The following is a 20,778-nucleotide window of genomic DNA, read 5'->3' as shown; positions in this document are numbered from 1 at the left end:
CATACATTCTTTTGTAAATCTAGTCAAGGTTTTTTTTTTAGTCTGTAACAAAAACAGAATGTTCTAAAGAAGGGTCACTGGGCCCGAAACATTAACTCTGGTTTCTCTCCACAGATGTTGCTAGGTCTGTTGAGCTTTACCGGCAATTTCTGTTTTTGTTTCTGATTTCCAGTATCTGCAGATCTTTCAGTTTTTATTTTGTTTATTCTTTGTTGTTAGTCCTAGTGTATATATTTGCCTACATTCTTGGGATTGAGCAACCACTTTGATTATTAATCGAGTACCCGTACAAGTATTTCTGCTATAACTTGTGTTTTGTTAACGTGAATCGGCTGTAACGTGATTGATGAATAATGGACACTGTTTGGTTAACACTTGCCCGATAACCAGATTTTTTATAGTGCGAGGTCACAAAAGAATGCAACTGTCATTTTATAGGACAACCACCTGTATCTCTGTTGACTGGTTCTTACAAGTGCTTAATTTCAGACCGTGATAAATTTAATGGCCCTGTTATGCGACTATAAAATTTGCCTGCAATATAGATCCCTTTGTCAAGATCAGGTCATACCAGATTTGCATTCCTCTAGTGATTTTTCTAGAGATTGAGAAGCAGTCATAGCTGGTCTCCTGGCATGCACATTTTTACTGAAGTGAAATCCCAAGTGCTTTACAATCTGCAATCATTTTTTAATATGCTTCTTTCACTTCTTTTGAGCAAGGTTATGGTTCTTCTGAAGACTTACTTGGCAGTATTGATAATATAACTCACCAACAGCAAACTAAGAAATAAGATACACTTACTAACCTGATGTTTCATTGATCCTGTTGTGATTGAAATAAATATAGGCCATGCATTTAAAATTGAAATAGAAGCTTAAATTCTAAATTAAAGTACAGAAATTTTATCCTAATGACAAATATTTTCATAATAGAAAATTAAATTACTGGGGCTGGGTTGTTCAGGAGCTAACTTTTACAGTATTCTTTGTAAACAGTGATAGTACAGAACACCTCAGTGAGATTTAACAGATTGACATTTGTGGGAATAGCAACATGTATCTTGATGGAGGAGCAAGAAATCACTCATAGCAACTCTGGTTTCAGGGTTTACCTGAATATATATGAACACCTGAAGTTGCTGTCACTTTTACAGGGTAACAAGGATGCATGTTGACATTGACTGTCATTACAACTGTAAAATCTAGCTATCATTTCGACATTATCCATTGCTCACTTCTGTGACCCCTTCAGCTTTAGCACATAGTAAATCACCTGCTACACTTTGCTCCTTTGGTTGTTGACATCGCTAATTACTCTTTTTGGATCAAATCCTATTCTCCTCAAACTGTCACCATTGCATTTTCTTCTGTTTTGTTTTAAAACGTTTACCTGTTGTTCTGATGTCTCTCGTCCCCAACCTGTCCTTTTGAAATTCTTCATAATGCAATCGCATTCCATGCCTTTCATCAATCTCTATACTCTATTTTGTTTGCATTTCTTATATGCCTGACAGTGAAACTGCCATTATGAAGACATACATTTGTATGATACTTTTCATAATCTCACAGTGCCTGTAGAACTTTATGACCAATGAATTACCTTTGAAGTGTAGACATTATTGCAATGTCATCATGATTATCATGCAGGAAGTGCAACAGCCAAATATGTGCAGAGCAAGCTACCATAAAGACCAATACAATTACAATTTTTTTGAAAGATTATGTATTAACCAAGAGGTCAGGGATGACTTTCTGCCTTGCTTTTAAATAATGCCAAGATATATTTTACATCCTGAAGGGCAAGCATGGCGTCTATTTACTATCTCATCAGAAAGATGGTATTTGTATCAGTGCAACGCTCCCTTAGTACTACACCAGAGTATCAGACTAAGTTTTTATGATCCAGTCCAAGAATATGACCAGAACCCACAACTTCCAGTGCTGACAGGAGCCACAGTTGACTTTGTGATAATAGTGCTTTAGCTGTCCTCAACAACTCCAATGACCTTTCTTGCTGATACTGGCTGTTTGTGGTATATACTTGTACCAGTGTACCACGACATTGTTTACAATAAACATTTCTTTTTTATCCTTGTGCAGGATGCTTTCAGTTTGCCCTAATGTTCCATTTCGTCTGCCTGATGCTTGTGAATATTATTGAGAAGCAAAGGGGACGTTTCTATATATAAACCAGTGAGACTTTGTTTTATCTCACCCACCAATGTCCTTGACTCATTGACTGAAATGGTGTCATATTCAAGGTACCAAGTTTAATAGCTCCAATTTAGCTCATCTTCTCATTGGCATATTGCATTGAAATTTGAGTATAATGTTCAAATAAATGCAATCACAAAGTTAACAAGGTGTAGAGCTGGATGAGCGTAGCAGGCTAGGCACCATCAGGGGGGCGGGAAGGCTGGCGTTTTGGGCCTGGATCCTCCTTCAGGGATGGGGGAGGGGAAGGAGGCTCGGGGGAGGCGGATGGAGGATGGACGGGGGGGAGGATGGGTGGAGAGGACATAGACAGGTCAAAGAGGCGTGGATGGAACCAGTAAAGGTGAGTGTAAGTGGGGAGTTGGGGAGGGGGTGGGTCAGCCCGGGGGGGGCGGACGGGTGGAGGGGGCGGGATGAGGTGATGGGTGGGAGGAGAGACGGGTTGGGGTGGCGGGGACGAGCTGGGCTTGTTTTTGGGATGCGGTGGGGGGAGGGAAGATTTTGGGGCTTGTGGGGTCCACGTTCGTGCCGTTGGGCTGCAGGGTTTCCAGGCGGAGTGTAGGTTGTTGTTCCTGCGGCCTTGGGTAGCGTCGTTGTGGCGCTGCGGGGGGCCGGGATGGACGTGTCGTCTGGGGATTGGGGGGGGAGGTTGAGGTGGTTCGCGACTGGGAGTTGCAGTTGTTTGGTGTGAGCCAGGCGTAGGTGTTCTGCAAAGCGGTCACACCCCGCCCCCGCAATAACCGCCAAAAGAGAATCCCCCTAGTCCTCACATACCACCCCACCAACCTCCGGAAACAATGCATCATCCTCCGACACTTCCGCCATCTACAATCCAACCCCACCACTAAAGACATTTTTCCATCCCTACCCTTGTCTGACTTCTGGAGAGACCACTCTCTCCGCGACTCCCTTGTCCGCTCCACACTCCCCTCCAACCCCACCACACCTGGCACTTTCCCCTGCAACCGCAGGAAGTGTTACACTTGCCCCCACACCTCCTCCCTCACCCCAATCCCAGGCCCCAAGATGACTTTCCACATCAAGCAGATGTTCACCTGCACATCCGCCAATGTGGTATACTGCATCCGCGGTACCGTTGTGGCTCCCTCTACATTGGGGAAGCCAAGCGAAGGCTTGGGGACCGCTTTGCAGGATACCTACGCTTGGTTCGCAGTGGGCAGCTGCATCTCCCAGTCGCGGGCCGTTTTGACTCCCCCTCCGTTTCCTTGGACGGCGTGTCCATCCTGGGCCTCCTGCGGTGCCGTGATGGTGCCGCCCGAGGGTTGCAGGGGCAGCAGCTCATGTTCTGCTTGGGAACCCTGCAGCCCAGTGGTGTCGATGTGGTTTTCGCGGGCTTCGGGGTCTCCCCTCCCCCCACTGTATCCCCGAGCCGGCCCAGCGCGTCCCTGCCCCTCTAGCCTGTTCTTTCTCTCACCTATCCCCTCCTCCCACCTCAAGCTGCACGTCCATTTCCTACCTACTAGCCTCGTCCCGCCCCCTTGGCCTGTCTGTTCTCCCCGGGCTGGCCTGTCCCCTCCCTACCTCCTCACCTGTCTTCTCCTCTCCGCCTGTCTTCTCCTCTCTTCGTCTTCGGTCCGCCTCCCCCTCTCTCTCTATTTATTTCAGAATCCTGTCCCCATCCCCCTTTTCTGGTGGGGGGTCTGGGCCCGAAGTGTCAGCTTTTGTGTTCCTGGGATGCTGCTTGGCCTGCTGTGTTCATCCACCTCCATGCTTTGTTATCTCGGCCACAGAGTTGTTCAGTTTATTATGCAAGTAAGGTTCAGAATGACTCAGTGGTTAGCATGGCTGCTGAACAGCACCTGGGACCTGGGTTTGATTCCACCCTAGGGCGACTGTCTGTGTGGAGTTTGCACATTCTCCCCGTGTCTGCATGGGTTTCCTCCCACAGTCCAAAGATATGCAGGCTAGGTGGATTGGCCATGCTAAATTGCCTGTAGTGCTCAGGGATGTGTAGAGTAGGTGGGTTATAGGGGGATAGGTTTGGGTGGGATGCTCTGAGGGTCGGTGTGGACTTATTGGGCCAAAGGGCCTGTTTCCACCTGTAGGGATTCTCTCTGAATTAAGAAATGAGAACTGTACATTATTCAATTGGGTTAGCTCCAGAAGAATAAAATGCAAGGGACTAATTGAATGCCAATTTGGAGAGCCCTCTCATCCATAGAACTCAAAAGGTAGTGAAAAAAAGGGAGGAGGCCAATCTCTTCAGCATTTTAAACACAGTCATCTCTGAGCCAATTGGCAACTTACTTTCCCAGTTCCTGGAGGTCCAGCCAACAATACAGCCCTGCCAGCCATTTTCTTACTTCTAATCAGCTCCACTATAACTCCACAGGCCTAGAGAAAACAAGAGGGAATGGATAAAGTCAATACGTTAAACTGGGACCATACCATGCCCATCATCTCCTAAAGTCGAAAGGAATGATAATCAAAGTCAATTCTCCACTCACATTCATGATACATTAACTCATGCTAAACTTGAGAGTTGTCAAACTTTACAGTTCATACACGAATTACAATTAATTTTACGCAATTAATGTCGCTTTTTAAATACAGATAAAGCTGAACAATTAATAAATACCTTTAGATAATTAAAGATGTTCTCAGCAAGCTAAAATGGAAAATGAAATGTCTGGAAACATCGTTGATTAAAATGTTGAAGAGGTACAGACAGTCATCCAAAGGCTAACACAGAGGTGGCCTTTCCATTAGAAGAACAGAATGACTGAATCAAACAAAGTAGAAAAGTCTAAAACTGCATCTGCAATGAGTGGTGCGCAGGTTTACTCAACCAAGGAAGGAGCAATGATATTAGTGGGGGAGGGGTGGGAAGTCGGGGGGGGGAAGAGTTGGGGTGGGAGGTTGGGGAGAGAGTGGGGGGTGATTAAGAGTAGGAATAGGGGAAGAGTGAGCAGATGGGGGGAGTGGGAGGTAGCGATAGAGGTAGGGGAAGAGAGGGCAGATGGAAGGAGTGAGGGTGGGAATTGAGGAGACGGGCATGGGGAGGGGTGATTGAAGAGGGGGGAAAGGGGAGGAGGGGGGATCCTGGGGGTGGGGAAAAGGAAAGGGTGAAAATCAGGGAACATTTAGAGAAAGGAGAGTCACTGGACATGATCTATTTGGATTTCCAAAAAGCCTTTGATAAGGTGCCAAACAGGAGGCTCCTAAATAAGACCCATGGCACAAGGACCATGGATAGAGGATTGGTTGAGAGGGAGTAAACAGACCATGGGGTTGAAGGATTTGGGGTAACAAAGCACAGAACTGGATGAACACAGCAGCCAAGCAGCATTTTGGGGATGAAGGGGTCTTTTTCAGGATGGTGACTAGTGAGTTCTGCAGCAGGCTATGGGACCACAACCATTCACGTTGTACAGCAACAATCTGGATAAAGGAACTGAATGTACTGTTGCTAAGTTTCCAGGTGACACAAAAATAGGTGGAAGAACAACTAACGTCAAGGAAGTGGGGAGGCTGCAGGAGGACTTGGGGCAGAGTGGGCAAAGAAGTGGCAGGTGGAATACAATGTGGGGAAGTGTGAGGTTATGTACTTAGCAAGAAAAGTAGAGGCATAGGCAATATTTTCTAACTGGGGAAAGGCTTCAGAAACCTGAAGCACAACGGGACTTGCAAGTCCTAGTTTAGGATTCTCTGAAAGTTAACATGTAGGCTCAGTTAGCAGATAGGAAAGTAAATGCAATATTCATATACATTTCAACAGGGCTAGGATACAAGGGCAGAAATGTTAATTTACAACATTTAAAGAACACTTGGATAGATATATGAGCAGTAACGGTTTACAGGGGTATGGGCCAAACGCTGGGAAATGTGACCGTTAGGATATCTGGTCAGCATAGATGAGTCAGACAGAAGGGTCTGTTTCCACGCCGTACATTTCCAGGACTCTATGTAATGCTGAGGCGGAACAAGACTCTGGTCAGACCACATTTGGAATACTGTGAGCAGTTCGGGGGAGGCAAGGGCCTAGTGGTATTATCGCTGGACTCTTAATCCAGAGACCCAGGTATCATCCTGGGGACCTAGGTTTGAATCCTGCCACAGCGGATGGTTGAATTCGAATTCAATAAATATGTGGAGTTAAAAATCTAATGATGACCGTGAATCCATTGTGGAATGTTGGAAAAACCCATCTGGTTCACTAATATCCTGTAGGGAAGAAAACTGCCATCCTTGCCTGGTCTGGCCTACATGTGACACCAGACCCACAGCAACGTGGCTGACTCTTAACTGCCCTCTGGTCAATAAGTGCTGGCCAAGCCAGCGATGCCATCATCCTGTAAATGAATAAAGAATTAAGTCTGGGGCCCCCTACCTACACAAGTACGTGCTGGCATTGGAGAAGTCTAGTGGAGGTTTACAAGAATAATAAACAAATAAACTGCAGATGCTGGAAATTAGAAATTGCCAAAAAAAACACTCAGCAAATCTGGCAGCATCTGTGGAGAGAAGGCAGAGTTAAGATCCTTAGCGCTCTGAAGGACGGTTGCTGGACCTGAATCATTTACACTGCTTTCTCTCCATTGATACTGCTGAACCTGTTGAGTTTTTCCAGCAATTTCTGATTTGGTTCACAAGAATAATCTTAAGGGTGAAGATTTTGTCCTGTGACAAGTGCTTGAGGACACTGGGTCTGTACTAGATGGAATTTAGAAGAATGAGGAGATTGACCTGATTGAAATTTACAGAATACTGAGATGCCTGGATTTGGAGAACAGATTTCTATTAGTAGAAAAGACTAAGGACTAAGGGCACAACCTCAGGGTGAAAGGGTGACCCTTTAGAACTGGGATATGAGGGAATTTTTTCAAAGGGTGGTGAATCTGTGGATCACATTATTGCAGAAGCCTCCGGAGGCAAAGTCATTAAGAATATTTAAGACAGAGATGGATAGTTTCTTGATTAGTAAGGGGGATCAAGGGTCACAGGGAGGAGACAGCAAAGTATGATTGAGAAACATATCAGCCATGATCGAAAGGTGGAGCAGATTCGATGGGCGGAATGGCCTAATTGTGCTATGATTTCTAGAACATAGAACTGTATTCCATAAGTGACAGGAGCACAATTAGGCCCTTCAGCCCATCAAGACTTAGTCTTGTGGAATGGAGATGCCCTGCTTTCTGTGATCCCCAGGCCCGAGCCGGTCCTCACCCACCTCCCTGGCGTTCTCCTGGCCAACCAGCCCGGCGGCCGCCACCTTGGCCTGGCCGTTCTCGTCTAAACCGAGCCCCTTCACATGGCTGTGGCTGGCGATCCGCTGGGTCTTGGTCGTGCTCTTGACTTCTTCGATCTTCATGGTGAACTGTGAATGTGCGGCCTTAGCGCAGGCCTCGGCCTCTTCCTCACCTGAAGCCCGCGGCGCGTGTTACCAAGAGGCCAGAGGAAACATCGCTCTACCGACCTCGATGGAGGACAGCAACGCCCAGCCCTTCACCGATTGGATACGAAGCACGTCAATCAGAATATCCCCTCATCCTACTGGCCAATAAACCAACCATCATTGCAACACCGAATCAGCAAGCTCAGTGGGCGGTAACCTCCTGCCCGTCGTTAAGGGGCGGACCGCCGCAGCCGCCGACACGAGGGTCATCTCGAACTATTGGCTGTCCTTTGGGCATTCCCAATTCCGATTGGATAGCATATCTGTCAATCACTAGGTCTTCGGCCTGAATTTTGTTACCAATAGTTCACCTCATGTTCAAACTTTAGTGAAAATGTTTTGTACTGAAAAAGAATTCTGTTTTTTTTAAAAAACAATCACTATTTCAATGTTAGAGGAAGAACTTTTTACCCAGATATTTTGAAATTCACATTTCTAATTTTAAGATTTTTCACCTGAGCACAATTTTTAATGATGCTTTTAGATGATAATATTAAACATTCCTTTGAGTTTAACAAACCGGGATGTAAAAGTAACTATTTAAAATATCACTTAGACTCTATTACATTATCAATGCAGCTGTTAAGGGTGGTGTAAGTTTCAGTTAATGATTAGGCAATTAAAGGAAATTAACTCATTTTTACATGGATACAAGATAATAAAATGTGAGGCTGGATGAACACAGCAGGCCAAGCAGCATCTCAGGAGCACAAAAGCTGACGTTTCGGGCCTAGACCCTTCATCAGAGAGGGGGATGGGGGGAGGGAACTGGAATAAATAGGGAGAGAGGGGGAGGCGGACCGAAGATGGAGAGCAAAGAAGATAGGTGGAGAGGGTGTAGGTGGGGAGGTAGGGAGGGGATAGGTCAGTCCAGGGAAGACGGACAGGTCAAGGAGGTGGGATGAGGTTAGTAGGTAGATGGGGGTGCGGCTTGGGGTGGGAGGAAGGGATGGGTGAGAGGAAGAACCGGTTAGGGAGGCAGAGACAGGTTGGACTGGTTTTAGGATGCAGTGGGTGGGGGGGAAGAGCTGGGCTGGTTGTGTGGTGCAGTGGGGGGAGGGGATGAACTGGGCTGGTTTAGGGATGCAGTGGGGGAAGGGGAGATTTTGAAACTGGTGAAGTCCACATTGATACCATATGGCTGCAGGGTTCCCAGGCGGAATATGAGTTGCTGTTCCTGCAACCTTCGGGTGGCATCATTGTGGCAGTGCAGGAGGCCCATGATGGACATGTCATCAAGAGAATGGGAGGGGGAGTGGAAATGGTTTGCGACTGGGAGGTGCAGTTGTTTGTTGCGAACTGACCTGCCAGTCGCAAACCATTTCCACTCCCCCTCCCATTCTCTTGATGACATGTCCATCATGGGCCTCCTGCACTGCCACAATGATGCCACCCGAAGGTTGCAGGAACAGCAACTCATATTCCGCCTGGGAACCCTGCAGCCATATGGTATCAATGTGGACTTCACCAGTTTCAAAATCTCCCCTTCCCCCACTGCATCCCTAAACCAGCCCAGTTCATCCCCTCCCCCCACTGCACCACACAACCAGCCCAGCTCTTCCCCCCCACCCACTGCATCCCAAAACCAGTCCAACCTGTCTCTGCCTCCCTAACCGGTTCTTCCTCTCACCCATCCCTTCCTCCCACCCCCAGCCGCACCCCCAGCTACCTACTAACCTCATCCCACCTCCTTGACCTGTCCGTCTTCCCTGGACTGACCTATCCCCTCCCTACCTCCCCACCTACACCCTCTCCACCTATCTTCTTTGCTCTCCATCTTCGGTCCGCCTCCCCCTCTCTCCCTATTTATTCCAGTTCCCTCCCCCCATCCCCCTCTCTGATGAAGGGTCTAGGCCCGAAACGTCAGCTTTTGTGCTCCTGAGATGCTGCTTGGCCTGCTGTGTTCATCCAGCCTCACATTTTATTATCTTGGAATCTCCAGCATCTGCAGTTCCCATTATCTCCTTTACATGGATACAGTGGGGTTTGATTGCTCGCTGAAGGACAGACATAGACATGATGCCAAATGTATTTTTCTGATCTTCAGGGGAAATCTGTGCAAAGTGAAACTTTGAAGCGTGGCTATGCTTTGCAGAAGCAGATCAGAAATGTGCCTGCTATTATAAAAGTATTCAATGATAAGACTCGCTGTGGAATGTGGTTCTGAAGAAGGGCAAATCTTGTAGAGCTAGTCCGAGTGGGCTGTATAGCCTGTTTCTGTGTCGTAAATCCCTACAAAATCCTCATTTCATTATGCAGATGTGAAGTTCCAGAAGTAAATAACACAATGTTGAGGATGAGCTGCAGGTTGGGTCAGCAGTCAATCTTTGAGAAAGGATGTTAATATATTCGGTTTGAGTACTGAATATATTTGCAACATTTTCCTGTTTTATTTTAATTTTGAATTTGTTGTCATTTATTGGATTTGTATAATACCTGTATTTTAGGGTTTAAGTTATGAGGCATGATTACACACATTTAGGATGTCAAAGGGTGATCTGATTGAAGCCTTCAAGATAGTAACAGGAAAAGACAGGGGAGGTAAAGCTAAGGAAATTTGGCATGTCCATAATGGCTGTTACCAATTTTTATCGATGCACCAAATAAAGCAGCCCATCTGGATGCGTCACAATTTGGTATGTCAGCTGCTTTGCCCAAGATCGCAAGAAACTACAAGGAGTTCTGAATGCAACCCAGTCCATCATGGAAACTAGCACTCTTTCCATTAACTCTGTCTAGACTTCTTGCTGGCTTGGGAAAGCAGCTAACATGATCAAAGACCTCTTTCATCTCTATTATAATATCTTCCACCCTCTTCCATTTGGCAGACTGTACGAAAGTTTGAAAACACATACCAACAGATTTAAGAACAGCTTCTTCCCTGATGTTATCAGACATATGAATGGACCTCCCATATATCAGAGTTGAGCTTTCTCTGCTTCTTCTCTGTAGCTGTATACTATATTTTGTATTATGTTCTACTACCCTGATGTACATACACAATTTATGATTTGTCTGGTTAGCATACTGTATGTCAATACATGTGACAATGATAAATCAAATCAACACATAAAGAAAAACTATTTCCACTGATTGGGGATTCTAGAACTAGGGATATATTCTGAGAATTAGGGTCAGACAATTCATGAGTGATGTTAGGAAGCACTTCTATACTCAAAGGGTGGTAGAGGTTTGGAATTCTCTTCCACAAATGATATTTGATACTTGATCAATTATTAATTTTAAGTCTTGGATTGATCAATTTTTGTTGAACAAAGTTATTAAGGGACATGGGCCAAAGGCAGGCATATTGAGTTAAACAACAAATCAGCCATGGTCTTATCTAACGGCAGATCAAGCTTGAGGGGTTCATATGACTGTCCAGGATGCCCAGTCCTATGGAGGGAGCTTCCCACGAGGAGCTCGAACAGTTCATTCAATTCACCAACACCTTCCATCCCAACCTTAAGTTCACCTGGATCATCTCTGATACTTCTCTCTCTTTCCTGGGCCTCTCTGTTTCCATCTCTGGCAACGACCTGGAAACCGATATCCACGTCAAGCCCAACATCTCCCATAGCTACCTATAATACACCTCCTCCCACCCAGCTTCCTGCAAAAATGGCATCCCCCATTCCCAATCCCTTCGCCTCAGCTGCAAAAAAGCATTTCTGAAGAAGGATCTAGACACGAAACATCAGCCTTCCTGCTCCTCTGATGCTGCTTGGCCTGCTGTGTTCATCCAGCTCTACACCTTGGTATTTCAAAAAGGCTTCCTGATTTCAGTCCAAAATGGCCCAGCTGAGATTTTAAATTATATCTTCTTGTTCTTGATTTTCCATAAGGAATTATATCACCGATCTACCTTATTGAATCTTATTAAAATGTTAAACATCTCTATCTGATCATTCTTCAATCTTATTCATCCAGGGAAAGGCAAACCAAGTTCATATAACCTCTGAAAATCAAACCCTTTTGTGGCAAACAAGTTGCAGGAAAAGCTCAGCAGGCCTGACAGCATCTGTGAAGAAAATGTTCTGATATTCACAGAAACCCTTTTGTTGGCCTGGAATCATTGGATATTCCTAGATATTATTGACTATGATTGTAAGATTATGAAGAAAGGTAATAATGGGGTCGAAACGCTAAAGCTGATTCTCTCTCCACGGATGCTGCCAGATGTTTTGAGTTTATCCAGCACTTTCTGTCTTTGTTTCAGATTTACAGCTTTCATTTCATGGTCGTCACTGTTCACTCTGAGTGTGGACTGTAATACGGAACTCTTGGTTCCTCCCTCATGGGAGGTTGAGTTGGGGGAAGGTGGATAGCGGGCGCACAGCGGATGGTCCGTCGGGTTTGACCGCCCCCAACCGACGGGCTGATTTCCGGTTTTTGGTAACCATGGCGGCGGCCGCAGCCTCAGAGACCCTGAATTTTAACGTCGGGGTGTTGGGCCACATCGACAGCGGGAAGACGTCGCTGGCCCGGGCCTTGAGCACCACAGCCTCCACCGCCGCCTTCGACAAGAATCCTCAGAGCCGGGAGAGGGGCATCACCTTGGATCTGGGCTTCTCTTCCTTCTGTCTCCCCGTGCCGGAACACCTCAAGCCGCATGGAAACTGCACCAGGCTCCAGGTGACACTGGTGGACTGTCCTGGACACGCTTCCCTCATTAGGACCATCATTGGAGGTACGTCTTTTTGTTTATGTGGGAATAAATGATATTCCGTGGTTCTCTCTCTTCCACCTCACCCCCCCCCCCCCCCCACCCCTTGCAAGACGAAAACCTCTTGCATTAATGTTGCGCCTGTCACTGGATTGTGCATCTTTAGTATTCTGTGCCACAGAAGGTTGCGGATGCTCCATCTTTGAACAGCTGTGTCTTCCCCCCAAGGCCTGTTCCCCATCTATCTACACGGCGAAAGACATGAGTGTGACGGGATACTCTCTATTTACGTGAATTTGTCCGTCTTCAGGAACACTCAAGAAGCTCAGCAACATCCAGGACAAGGCAGCCCTGCTCACTTGGCTCCCCATCCACAGCCGTCTGATCGCAGCCCCTCGACCAACAACGCTCAGAAGCAATAATGTGTACCGTCCTCAAGATACACTGCAGTAATTCACCAAGGCTCATTAAACTGTACCTCCCAAGTCATTTACCATTTAGAAGGACAAGGGCAGCAGATACATGGGAACACTACCACCTGCAAGTTTCCATTCCCAGCTACTACTAATCTGACTTGGAAATACTGCGCCAATCCTTCAGTGTTGCTGGCTCAAAATCATGGAACTACCTTCCTAACAGAAATCTGGATGTCCTACTAACTGCATCAGTTCAAGAAGGCAGCTCATCAGCATCTTTCCCAGGACAGTTACAGGCAGGCAATGAATCTTGGCCCGTGACCTTGAATGAAGAAAGAAGTGTTATGATTAGGACAGACAGATTTTGGTGTCTAAGAATTTAGGAATATGGGGCATGGGTAAAAAGTGGAATTGGAGATCAGCAATGATCTTATGGAAAGGGGGAGCAGACTGGATTGGCCTAACCCTGCTCCTTTTTAAAAAATATTCTTGACCTCTGATCATTGCAACACAGTTGATTGCAAAAAAAGTACCTTAGAAGTATGATTTTTTCTAATTAACCTGTTCAGAGATATCATTACAACCTCTGGAGCAGGTGGGACTTGAACCTGGGCCTCCTGGCTCAAGGGTTAGGGACACTACCAAAGTGCCATAAAAGGTCTCTGGTTCCTCTTTTTCTTTCTCTTTTTATTTATGTATGTGGACGTGTTATCTCTCTCAATTGAACAGGTTTTCCCACCATCAAATCTGTGGTATTTTTCATCTGTTAACTACCCCCAGTAAGCCACCCATGTTTCCAATCTTTCAATTTACATGCAGAGCCCATTACGGGAAATCCAATAACACCAAAGGTGAGGGAGAGGCCAGGGCAGAGGGCTGAATCAAAATGGACTGATTCATACCCTATTGCAAGAAATTTGAAAGCCAATTTGTGCACAGTGAGTTCCTACAAACAGCTGTTTGATAATGACCACTTGATCTGTTTTCGTGAAGTTGAGTGAGGGCTAAATTTTGCTCAGGAGCCTGGAAATACCTCCCTTATTTTTCCTTACGTAGTGGCTTTTGGATCTTATGTCCATTGTAGAGTTTGGCTGGGGGCTTGTTTTATGTCTCTTTGAAACTTCACTTGCTGTTGACAGCAGCAAAGTCAAGGTCTGATTCTTTTTCTAGAAATGCACCTCTGACCGTACCTCATCTTCTCATCCACTGCACAGGAGAAACCACCATATGTATTGGGTGTGAAACTTTGAAAGATCCTTGAAACTCAACCTTTTGACTCAGCAGGGAGAAAGCTATCCTTTGATCCAAAACTGATGCTGCAACGAGAGTTGAAGTTATGAGATTAGTTTGGACATTTTCAAAGAGCCAAAATTGACACAACAGGCTGAACGCTGAAAGTTTCAAGTTGTCTGCTTCAATCTCTCCCTGCAACAAGGCATTTTATCTTCCGACTAACCTCCAAAAAGAACGTTTTCCTCACTCTTTCTGACAAAAACTCTGGACAGAGACATGAGCATTGCCAATAATAAGACCAAGGCTCATCTAGTTTGCCTCCGTTTATTTTAATAGTTGCATGCCATTTTCAGCCGGATGTCAGGCTGAAGATAGTTTACTTTTCTCCCTAGTAGTATTGTCACTGGACATGTAATTCAGATGCCCAGGTTAATGCTGAATGAGGGCTGCTGTGACACAGTGGTGGTGTCCCTGAGTTAGAACGTCTGGGTTTAAAAAAGGATCCTTCTCCATTCCTCTGCTGTCTCTTTAGTTAACCTGCTAGTTCAGTTTCTGACACATCTCAGGTGCACATGGGTCTCAAATCTGGACTTTCTGGCCCAGAGGTAGGAATACCACCACTGCATAACAGAACCCAGAAACGTTGAGAAGGGCAGGCTGGCAGGTTTCAAAGCTATGGGTTGACCCCATAAAATTTTAGTCATTTTAATCTATCTTTTTGGACATGCTTTGACACTTAATTATAGGAATAAATCTCTCAATTAGTTTGCCAAGGACTTGGAATTTTAAGCTGATCAGCCCTCATTGTGAATCTTTAATTATGGAAATAGTAAATTTATACTCTGCAAGCAACAACATCAAAAACAGTTCCTACGAATATTATGACGTTGCTGTTGATGGAGCCTGCTGTGGCCAAGTTGGTTGCCATGCTTCGTGTGTTATAGCAGGCTCTATTTGAAGGTTCTTTATTGGCTGAAAAGCATCCTGTGGTTGTGAAATGATTAATGCACAGTTTTCATTCTCTCTCTTTTGTTGCTCTCTCTGCTGCGCCCCCAAATAATTTTAAAAACCATTTCTTTCCTTTACTGCAGTCACTTGTAGAGATCAAGCTATTAGCTACCTCAGTAGACTTTTTCACTGGGGGAAATATTATGGACCTGACTGATCTTGTGTCCAGCTACTATAGACATGTGCATTTCAGCAATAGTTACTTGATGGTGATTAGAAGCAGGGTCCCTTTCTGTATTTTTCGTAATTCGTCCCTGCTGTAGCTCAAGTCAGTACAGGCCAAGGGTTAAATCATGGACCTTTCTGATCTGCACGAGTTATTGTGGCATTTTGTTTATTGACTGAATAATCAGGAGGAAACACAGCAATATAATTTTAAAAGAAGGCTATATCAATTATGCCAATTCTGCAGTGTAAGAAATGTTTTGACAACTAGAAATTAAAACTGTTAATTCTGGCCTTGTTATCTTTTTTAGCTTTGACAGAGTCCTGTGAGTGTGGTGTGGTTTTGGAGATTCTTGAAATTCCTAATTGTTCTTTTTATTTTGTCTGTTTGCATATCTCTTCTACGATTTTTTTTGTCATTGGTATAACATTAGTTCTATTTATCCAAGTTTGGGGTGAATAACATACCCGGTACTGACAGTAGTTGGACCAAAATGGTATGTTTTCAAATTATGTTCTCTGTGTCAAAGATTACTTAACAAGTGAGAAGCACATGTGTACAAGAGAGGAATGGAAAGATATGTAAATCAGGTGAGGGAAGGCGTGAAGTGCAAATATTGACATGGATCAGTGGACTGAATGGCTTCTGACTGTGCTGTAAATATTCAATGAACTCTGGCCCTTCTCTTACACAAAGGCAAAGTTCGGCCCCTTACTCAGAGTGATATGTGATAAATGCTGTCAACAATACTTTGATCACATAGTTGAATGGACTCGTTTCATGTTATGACAGTAAGATGAAGAAGAATGCATTATACCCCCAAGATGAGCTTTCTGACTTTTGAGAAGTTTGAAATATCTACGTTTGTGGATTGTAAACATTTTCAGATTGTTAATCCGATGTCAAAGTGCCAAAAAATGGAGGCAGTCATTTTCTGTGATACTTTTTCCTTTGTCTTGCTGCTTGACAGCATGCAAGTATTTTCCAGTTTGCAAACTGTTTGTACCAATAGCATGTAAATGCTTACTTCAGATGTTTTCCAATCATCAACCTGATCAGCATTGTTATTGCTGTATACACTTGTGGAGTACATGAAACAGGCATCCTGGCTTAGAGATAGGCACAGTATCACTCTGCCACAATATCTCCCACATTCACTGCAAGAAAGACTACTTCCTAATCAGAGATAGTAGGAACTGCCAATGCTGGAGAATCTGAGATAACAAGGTGTAGAGCTGGATGAATACAGCAGGCCAAGCAGCATCAGAGAAGCAGAAAAGCTGACGTTTTGGTCTGGACCCTTCTTTAGAAATGGGGGAGGGGAAGGGGATTCTGAAATAAGTAGAGAGAGGGGGAGTTGGATGGAAGATGGACAAAAGAGCAGATAAGTGGAGAGGAGACAGACAGGTCAAAGAGGCGAGGTTGGAGCCAGTAAAGGTGAGTGTAGTTAGGGAGTTAGGATGGGCGTTGTTCAGCCCAGGGAAGACGGACAGTTCAAGGAGGCAGGATGAGGCTGGTAGGTAGGAGGTGGGTTGGGACTTGAGGTGGGAGGAGTGGATAGGTGGGAGAAAGGATGGACAGGCTAGGGAGGCGGGGAAGAGCTGAGCTGGTTTTGGGATGCGGTTGGGGAAGGGGAGATTTTGAAGCTTGTGAAGTCCACATTGATACCATTGGGCTGTAGGGTTCCTAAACAAAATATGAGTTGCTGTTCCTGCAACCTTTGGTTGTCATCATTGTGGCAGTGGAGGAGGCCCAGGTTGGTCATGTCGTCCAAGGGGTGGGAGGGGGAGTTGAAGTGGTTTGCGGGAGGTATCATATCTGGTTTCGCGCTGGAGCCTGACTTGATAAGCATGACCATGAGTTGGGATTGTAACAAGGTGGGGGCTTCTGTCAGGATAAGAATTTGTTGAATTTAAGAAGGGTCTTTTGAATCTTTAGGGAAACCAGTAAGTGAAGGTCTTGGGCATCAAAATGTTCTGTTATCAAATTCATGCCACAGATTGGAATTTCACAATAGTTTTTATTGTTGTTAAGACTCTTCTGGTAGTAGAAAATATGATATTGCATTATTAGAACTCTCCAAAGATACACTGTGTAAGTTAGTGGACTTTTAATGTTATACAGTGCCTTTATAGATATAGCTACGAATGTGTAAACCAGTTTGTCTGAAGAGCAGTTTGCAGCGGATGCAGTTGTTAAAGCAAATGCTCATGAGCTTGTGTCTGAAATTTGTCAATTAAACCTTAGGATAAAAATGGAAGAAAGCTAATCGGACATTTTAGAATTTACAGAGAAGAAAGAAATGTAATAGGATCACTGGCTGTGACCATTGAATCTAGAGAACAGTTTTAGAATGAGAGGACAATCATGATAATAGAAGAATTCTGATATTGTATTCTGATGACACGAGTGTTATTTAGATGAGCATCAAATATCAAAACTTTGAGAGTTATCAGTTCTCTCAGACAACTATGAAATCACTTAATAACATTCAAAGAAACTTCATACAGGGAATTAAGGAAATTAGAAGAATAGAAAATCTGGGCATGGAAATGATATCCATTTTAGGGAACAAACAGAACAATACTAAAAGAATAAAGGAGAAAGACTAGAACCTATCAGCAATGGTCGGAAAATAACACAATTACTGTGATAAAACTGGACATAGTAAAGCCAATTGCTGCAAACTAAATGGGAGACCTATTGCAGCCATTGACACCCTTAAAGAATCATTAGAAAAGGATGCATTAGGAAATGGGTAATTTTTTAAAAAAATTCATTCACTGGATGAGGGCATTGCTGGCATGGCCAGCATTTATTGCCCATCCCTAATTGCTCAATGGGCAGTAATGAGTCAACCACATTGCTGTTGGTCTCGAGTCACATATTGGCTGAAACCAGGTAGGGATGGCAGCTTCCTTCCCTAAAGTTCATTAGTGAGCCAGATGGGATTTTCCCAACAATCGGCATTGGATGCATGGTCATCATAAGACTCTTAACTGCAGAATTAAGGATTCTACCATCTACTGTGGCGGGATTCGAACCCATGTCTTCAGAACTTTACCTGGGTCTGTGGATTAACGGTCCAGCAATAATGCCACGAGGCTATCACATCCCTTTTTAGCAATTGTACAAGTGTCACTTGTTCCTCAGAACTTACTAAGAAGGGGGAGAAAGATCAGGATTGTACATCAAGAAAGTCAGACTATACGAGTTCTGAACATTTTATTCAAAATAAAGAAGAATTTCTGTATGTTTCTAATCAAGGAGGTAAACTGGTAAGAAGATTGATAGACACTGGAGTAAGTCAGTCGCTGATACTGACTCTTTAGCCCTTTGTCAAGACAAATGTATCATGAAGGAAAATAAATATTTGGAAGCATACACGGAAGTTACAAATTGTCCCACAAGTGTGTCATTGAGAAGTTATATTTGGAGTTATGCTACAATTCCCAATAGGAGGAATTGATTTTATCTTGGGGAATGAACTAGATGGTAAAACATAATGACCTCGCCAAAGATATTGGAATAACCTGAATTGTTTTGTGACTTGATCTCTGGCTGAGAGATGACTCCACTTCCTGACTAATTCTACAATAAAGGGTAATGACTTGGAAATACAGTTATTTGATGCCATGTTTCAAAGTGTTAGAGAAAGGATGAAGGTTAAAAAAAAAGAGGTTGATCTGTTAAGCCCATCTTCTTTGATAGAAAAGAAAGGAGGTGATGGCCTGTGGCATTATCTCTAGACGATTAATCCAGAGACCTGAGTAATATTCTGCAGTGGTGATGGTCAAATTTGAATTCAGTAAAAATCTGAAATGATGAGTCTAAATATGGCCATGAAACCATTTTCAATTGTCAGAAAATTGCATCTGATTCACTAATGCCCTTTAAAGAAGGAAACTTGATCTGGCCTGCATGTGACTCTAGACACCCAACAACATGAATGACTCTTAACTGCCTGTGGGGCAATTAGAGCTCAAAAATAAATGCTAACTTAGCCAGTGGCATCCACATCCCATGAATGAATTTAAAAATAAATTATACCAATACAGCAGATGGATCTTGAATTGAGAGAGCTGTATGAAACTGCCTGCTCAGAAATAAAATCAGAACCAACCCTTGAGTTATTATTTAAGAGACAGTGTTATTGAGGAAATGGAGACAATTTCAGATACAAGCTGATGAAGAATGAGTAGCCATCCCAGTAGTACTTCCATGCGAATGTCACAGAATCAGGGTATTGTAGCAGTGCAGAAGAATGCCATTCGGCCCATTGTGTATACCCTGGCTCTCTGAGCAATTTGATATAGTGCTAATCTCCTGCCCCATCCTTGTAACCCTGCACATTGTTTGTATTTAAATAATCCGCAATGCCCTCTTGAATGCTACAATCAAACCTGCCTTCACTACATGTTCTGGCATTGCATTGCAAACCAGAATCATTTGCTGACTGATACAATTCTTTTCTTGCCTCACATATGCTTCTTTTGCAAAGCACTTTGAGACTATGACATCTGGTTCTTTACCTGCACTGGACAATTTGGCCAGGGGCATGGCAAGTTTCTTTGTAACTGTACTGGAACATCTTGGCTTTGACGTGGCAAGTTTTGGAGCACAAATCTTCAGTACTGTTGCCAGAATGTTGTGAGAGCCCGTAGCTTTTGCAGTATTGAGTTCCTTCAGCTATTTTTTGATGTTACGTGGAATGAGTTGTATTGGCTGAAGATTGACATCTGTGATGCTGAGGACGTTCAGAGGAGGCCATGCTGGATCGTTCACTCAGCACTTCCGGCTGAAGATTGTGAATGCTTTAGCCTTGTCTTCACCATTGATGTGTTAGGCTCCCCTCTCCAAGAGAATGGTGATATTTGTAGAATTGTTGTTGAATTACTTGGACCTCAGTGTCGGTTGCTGCTGATGTTATTTGGCATGCAAGTTGGGGGTGTGTGTCAGCTCATGAGGTTGTAGAATATGTTGAAGCACAGTTCTGCAGCAGATGGTTCACCTTGCCTTCAGGTTGACCTGTCTTGAACTGTTAGATCTGTTTGGAGTCTATCCCATTTAGCACAGTGCTAGCATGTAACGTGTTGGAGAGTACCTTTTAATGTGAATTTAGGGCTTTGTTCCCTGAGGAGCTAGTCACACTTCCTGATACAGGCATGTACAGATGCACGAGGATGTGGACAAATTTTTTTTTCCCTCTTATTGGTTGCTTCACCATTTGCAGCTGACCCAATCAAAGCCATGTCCTTTAGGACTTCACCAGCTCAGTCAGAAATTGTGCCACCAAGTCACTCTTGGTAATGGACGTTGAAATCCCTCATCCAGAAAACATTCCATGGCTTGTCACCCTCACTAATTCCTTGTGTTCAATGTGGAGTACTGATTGGGAGGGTGCCATCCCTAATTGTCCAAAGGGCAGTTAAGAGTCAACCACATTCCTGTCGGTTTGGAGTCACATATAGGCCTGACCAGATAAGGATGGCAATTTCTTTCTCTGAATGACATTAATGAACCAGATGGGTTTTTTCTGTCAATCTGCAGTAGTTTCATTATCATCTTTAGACTTTTAGAATATTATTGAATTCAAATTCCACCAGTAGCCATGATGGGATTTGAAACTGAATCCCTAGAATGTTACGTGGCTCTTT

General features: G+C 44.2%; 2 protein-coding genes across 2 annotated transcripts in view; one reads left to right on the top strand and one right to left on the bottom strand.

Annotated features, from left to right (window-relative positions):
• Nucleotides 1–7,671, bottom strand: part of ruvbl1 (RuvB-like AAA ATPase 1) — a 65,591-nt gene extending 57,920 nt beyond the window's left edge. Inside the window, exons 1-2 of the mRNA XM_059649721.1 lie at nt 7,408–7,671; nt 4,485–4,571 (exon numbers count right to left, since the gene is read on the bottom strand). Of these exons, the coding sequence (XP_059505704.1) occupies nt 4,485–4,571; nt 7,408–7,548 (228 nt within the window). The 5' untranslated portion in view covers nt 7,549–7,671. The remainder of the gene's footprint in view (nt 1–4,484; nt 4,572–7,407) is intronic.
• A 4,327-nt stretch (nt 7,672–11,998) lies between these two features.
• Nucleotides 11,999–20,778, top strand: part of eefsec (eukaryotic elongation factor, selenocysteine-tRNA-specific) — a 406,572-nt gene continuing 397,792 nt past the window's right edge. The window contains exon 1 of the mRNA XM_048548098.2: nt 11,999–12,322. Within this exon, the coding sequence (XP_048404055.1) occupies nt 12,034–12,322 (289 nt within the window). The 5' untranslated portion in view covers nt 11,999–12,033. The remainder of the gene's footprint in view (nt 12,323–20,778) is intronic.

This window comes from Stegostoma tigrinum, chromosome 11 (assembly GCF_030684315.1).
Source record: "Stegostoma tigrinum isolate sSteTig4 chromosome 11, sSteTig4.hap1, whole genome shotgun sequence".
Lineage (NCBI taxonomy): Eukaryota > Metazoa > Chordata > Chondrichthyes > Orectolobiformes > Stegostomatidae > Stegostoma > Stegostoma tigrinum.
This window is presented reverse-complemented; position numbering and strand designations above follow the sequence as displayed.